The sequence below is a fragment of the Trichechus manatus genome, unplaced genomic scaffold (genome assembly GCF_000243295.1).
Source record: "Trichechus manatus latirostris isolate Lorelei unplaced genomic scaffold, TriManLat1.0 scaffold00014, whole genome shotgun sequence".
Taxonomy (NCBI): domain Eukaryota; kingdom Metazoa; phylum Chordata; class Mammalia; order Sirenia; family Trichechidae; genus Trichechus; species Trichechus manatus.
The window spans coordinates 23,550,183-23,555,284 of record NW_004443950.1 but is presented as its reverse complement, the minus strand read 5'-3'; the positions used below and the strand labels follow the sequence as shown (position 1 = coordinate 23,555,284).

The 5,102-nt window shown below is 43.1% G+C and overlaps 1 protein-coding gene across 1 annotated transcript in view; it reads right to left on the bottom strand.

Moving 5' to 3' along the window:
* Positions 1–744: 744 nt before the first annotated feature.
* Positions 745–5,102, bottom strand: part of LOC101349349 (cytochrome b-c1 complex subunit Rieske, mitochondrial) — a 6,681-nt gene continuing 2,323 nt past the window's right edge. Inside the window, exon 2 of the mRNA XM_004371628.3 lies at positions 745–1,573. Coding sequence (XP_004371685.1) covers positions 963–1,573 — 611 coding nt within the window. The 3' untranslated portion in view covers positions 745–962. The remainder of the gene's footprint in view (positions 1,574–5,102) is intronic.

The window sequence follows — 5,102 nt, the reverse complement described above, 5'->3', positions numbered from 1 at the left end:
CACCTCTTCATGGCAAAAAGCTCACTGACTGCAAATCCAATTGGAAGAAACACCTCGATATGTAATCAGAAACAAACCCAGCAGGATCATATGAAGTCTAAGATTCACTATTCTCTTTCTGCCTCTTGACAGGGTGGATTCGGGAGCTCTGGGGACACGTGATGAAGGAAGTTAACAGAGATGTACTTCACCATTCTGGAAAGTTTCTCTCAGTTAATATTCCACCACTGCCTCTAAAAACTAAGGAAATGTAAGTACTAACTTGCTCTCAAACAGGAGGAATAAAATGTTCTGCTCTGCCACAGAAGCAGGAAGCCAGCTAGCCAAAGCTGGGGCTAAACTCTCAGAGCTCACACCTCATTCGAGATTCTTTCCCACAGATTTCACTCGACATTACCATACCAATTACACAGGAGGGGGAAAGACCACACAGCCAGGACTCACGGGGAAAGAAGGGAAGACGACCGAGCTGCGAGCTGCGTGAAAAGGGAAACCCGGTCACTCTCGTTTCTGCCAATGCCAGGACCATCTTCCAGAAGGACCTGGGGCTCACCACCTGATTCTACCTCATCCTAACCATGAGCTTGTGTGGGATCTGTATCCCTGATACAAAGAAGGAACCAAATATTTAGGCAAGAAAATAAATGAGAAAGTCAATTACAGATTTAACACAAATGTCTCATAACCAGCCTGTGAATTTTTAATTAGAATTAACTATCAAAGACATGGCACCTTTCAAGTCTATGACTGCGCTTAACAATGTTTAACAGTAGTTTTATTAGGTGAATGCTTGAAAGTATTCAACATTAAATTCAATTCACTTCATAATGTTTGCAAATACATTATTAGCAATTCTTAAGTATTTCAAATCAGCCAACTTGAAGTACAGAGGCTCGCTCTCAAATGACTCTTCTAGGGTGACAGGGAAGGCCGAAAGCAGCCTCTGACTTGAGTCCAAGCCTCTAGCCAACCACGACCAAATCATCGCTGGTGAACTCATAGGAGGGAACTTCAAGGTTGAGAGGCGCGGGCCCCTTCCTGATCCTGCCAGACGCATCATAGTGTGACCCATGGCAAGGGCAGTAGTAACCACCAAAATCGCCTGCATTTGCAATGGGGACACAACCAAGATGAGTGCAGACTCCAATCAGGATAACCCACTCAGGTTTCTTTACACGCTCTAAGTCATGCTGTGGGTCCCTCAACTTGGTCATTTCGACGGCAGCTTCCTGTTCAATTTCCTTCTGGGTTCTGTGACGGACAAACAGGGGTTTGCCTCTCCATTTGAAGGCCATGTTCTTGCCTTCTGGAATATCGGACAACTTGATTTCAATTTTCGACATGGCCAACACATCAGCTGAAGCACTCATGCTGGACACAAACTGGGAGACAACGTTCTTGGCGGCATACGCGACACCCACAGTAGTTGCTGCTGTCACCAAATAGGAGAAGCCTTTTCTAGCCTCGCTGCTCTCTTTTGAAGGCTTTGTACTATCTAACACTTCGGCGCGACGGTAGTCAGAGAAGTCGGGCACCTTGATGTCTGTATGGGAATAACGAACAGAAGCAGGGACTGCAAGACAAAGAGAAGGTTGAAAAACACAATTAGAGGAGAACCCTGAAAGGGTACAGTGTAAACTGGGAAACAGACCTTTATGGCTTCACAAGTCAAAGTCAAATTCTACAGATGTGAAAGCAGGCACTCACTGGTCTCAGAACTGGCAAACTGGCAGCGCCAGGATATCAAATCCTAAAAATGAAGTCAGCCACTGCCTATCACATGGATGTGAAAGCACAGGACATCTGTAAATGGAGCTCGTCCTGGCTAAACACTACTGACTCAGGATTCGTAAGAGCTCAGTGCAAAAAGGTTAAATAGCACTGGAAACAGCAATACTGCAGTTTCCAAAAATTCAGTCCACCAGGACATACTACACAATTATGCTAAGTATCTCCCATACTCCCTGGATTAGAAAACCTGTTGCCGTCCAGTCAATTCTGACTCACAGTGGCCCTACAGGGCAGAGCAGAACTGCCCTGTAGGGTTTCCAAGGAGGGGCTGCTGGATTCGAACTGCCGAACTTTCGGTTAGCAGCCGAGCTCTTAACCACTGCGCCACCAGGGCTCCCCTGGATTAGAAGGGACACTAAAGCTCATCTGTTGTGTGCCATCGAGTCGATTCTGGCTCACAGAGACCCTACAGGACAGAGCAGAACTGCCCCAGCTTCCTAGGCTGAAACTGTTACAGGAGCGGATCACCAGGTCTTTTCTTCTTCAGAGTGGCTAGTGGGTTCAAACTGCTGACATTCTGGTTAGCAGCCGAGCACTTAACCATTGCACCACCAGGGCTCCTTTAAAACTCATCTAGTCCACCCCATAAATTGATGTGTGATTGCCTTAAGGCAAATGTCTAACCTTATATTCCTATCTACGTGCTCTCCTACAACACTGCTAAAAATCCCTAAGATACTAATTGCAAGATAAACTCTCCGTGAACTGTGAATACAACAGAAATTGGAGAAAATGTTAGGATTTCTATTTTTGACTCTAGGGTATAAATTAGTATTACCTCAACATCAAGTAAAACCACTAATGGGCAAAAACGGACAATCTTATCAGAACAGGCAGCCATAAGAATCAAATGCAATCTGCAAAAGAGCTAATTCCATCAGTTTAGTAAGGGAAAAAGGGGCGAACTTCTCACATGCTCCCCTCTCCAGTGAAGGGCAACGGCTTCTATAAAGGCAGGAGCACTGTCTGTCTTTCTCACTGCAGCATCCTCATAGAGCGGACCATAAACACGCCAACTGCTTGTGTCAAATCAATGTTCAATAAATAATCAGGGTCTACACAGCGCTTTGAGAGTAAGAAATTAAACAAACAAACAAACAAAGATTATGTCCTTTTCTCCCACACTATTTTTAAATGTCTGACAAAAAATTAACTTACTAGGACTACTTTTAAGTATGCTTCAGGAAGCAAATTTCTTTGTAAATTGTCTATTCATTTTAGGGAATCTGCCAAGTTTTCCTTTTTAAGAAAAGGGAACACTAAAAATCCCCCACTTTTAGAAAATGTATTGTTTCCAAAAGAAATGATGTCCTTATAAAACGCATTTTTATTATTATAATAACTTTCAGTTCTATCTTGGCCTATTAGTCTGTGTCATCCTAACACGCTCCCTGGAGTAGCCAACACTCCAGTACAGAATGCTTCAAATGCTTTTCACACAGTTCTCAAGGTGAGTAACTTCATGGAAGCCATAAGCATTCAGACGATGGGGAAATCCATCAAAAACAGGCTATGCACTTTTCTGGCTAACCCAACAGCGTTTGGAGGGGACCAAGACATAGGCAATGACCATGGGAGATTTACCACTATGGCTTTGTGGAATCAAAGTGACATAACATCACTTACTACACTACCTAACGTGAAACCTGTCACTGGAAACTGGGGTTTAGGATCAAACATGAATTCTACCCCAATGCTGCCTGAGGTGACACACAAAAGATGTGTATCATACCTAAGAGATGAAGAAAGCAAACAAATTTACGCTTCTACATTAGAAACAACACTCACCACCCTAACCCCTGTAACAGGACACAAGGAAATGTATAAGAACACTAAATATAGTGGCCTTGACATTCTCATTTAGAGATCTGGTAGCAGGAAGAAATCCAGTGGTCTTTCTGCTGGGCGTAGAGCAATGGTTAACTGCTTGGCTGCTAACTGAAAGGTCGTGGTTCAAACCTACCTAGTAGTTCCATGAGAGAAAAGACCTGGCACTCTACTCCCATAAAGATTACAGCCTAGAAAACCCTTTGGGGCAGTTCTACTCTGCCATATGGCGTTGCTGTGAGTTGGGATCAACTCAACAGCACCTAACAAGTATCACAAAGAACATTTCAAATGTTAAACTCCATGTTGCAAATATCTTTCTTTAAATTACATTCATGAGCTGTATTAGGTCTGACTTTAAGTAGCAAAGATGCTTGTCGTTGTTAGGTGCGGAAGAGTCAATTCTGACCCACAGTGACCCTGTGCACAAGAGAGCTCACTGCTGCAGCCACCGTGTCAATCCATCTCGTTGAGCAAAGATGCTAGCTAGATTTCATTTTAACCTAAAGCAAAATCAGATATTCATGGGAATATAATCTAGAAACGGAGAAAATTTAAAGCATCTTAACAAAACAGGTTTTAGTGTTTTTAGGTGAGTCCTATGTGCCTTGGAAATTCGCATAAAAGAGATGCTACCATAGTATAACCTTCCTCCCCAACTCAGGGAACCACTACACACCTTTCCAGAAACCATCTATACAGAAGATTTTGAATGTGAACTTAAGCCACCAGCTGAAGGCATGATTATAAAAAAGAGGCTGGAGTCTCATTGTTGTTGTTAGGTGTTGTGGAGTCAATTTTCAACTAATAGCGACCCCACGAGACAGAGTAGAACTGCCCAATACGGTTTTCTAGGCTGTCATCTTTGCAAAAACAGATCGTCAGATCTTTCTCCTGCAGAGCTGCTGGGTGTGTTTGAACCCTCAGTCTTTTGGTTAGCAGCCGCGTTTAGCTGTTGTGCCACCAGGGCTGTCTTATAGTTCTATGTTATTCGCCTGTTCTTGGAAAAGTACTTCTGTAAGTCAGCTAATTTCCCAATTTTAGCCATCTGGCAAATTCCGAAGATGTGTTTTACCTTTGCTACTGAAATTTCTTCCTCCTCTGTTGTTCCTTACCTCCAGGTCCCAAGAGCAGGCTTGCTACGGGCTGGCGTACTCAGTGCCTGCCCAGGACAGTATCTTCAAAACCCACTGATGCCCCCTAAAAATCACCATTTTATTCATTCACAAATATTTTGCATCAACTGTACACAAAGTCCAAGGTTGTGGGAGATGGAAAAATAAAGGAGACATTCTCCATGCCCTCAAGTTCAAAGGAAATCACCAACAAACACCGTACAGAGTAAAAGTGTTACATGCTATAAAAGACATAAAGGAATTAGAAAATATAAAATTTTATTGACCTAACTCCTGAATTGAGAATGAAAGGATAGGTAAAACCTAGACATATGGGAAATTTGAATGGGAGGAGCATGAAAAGTACAG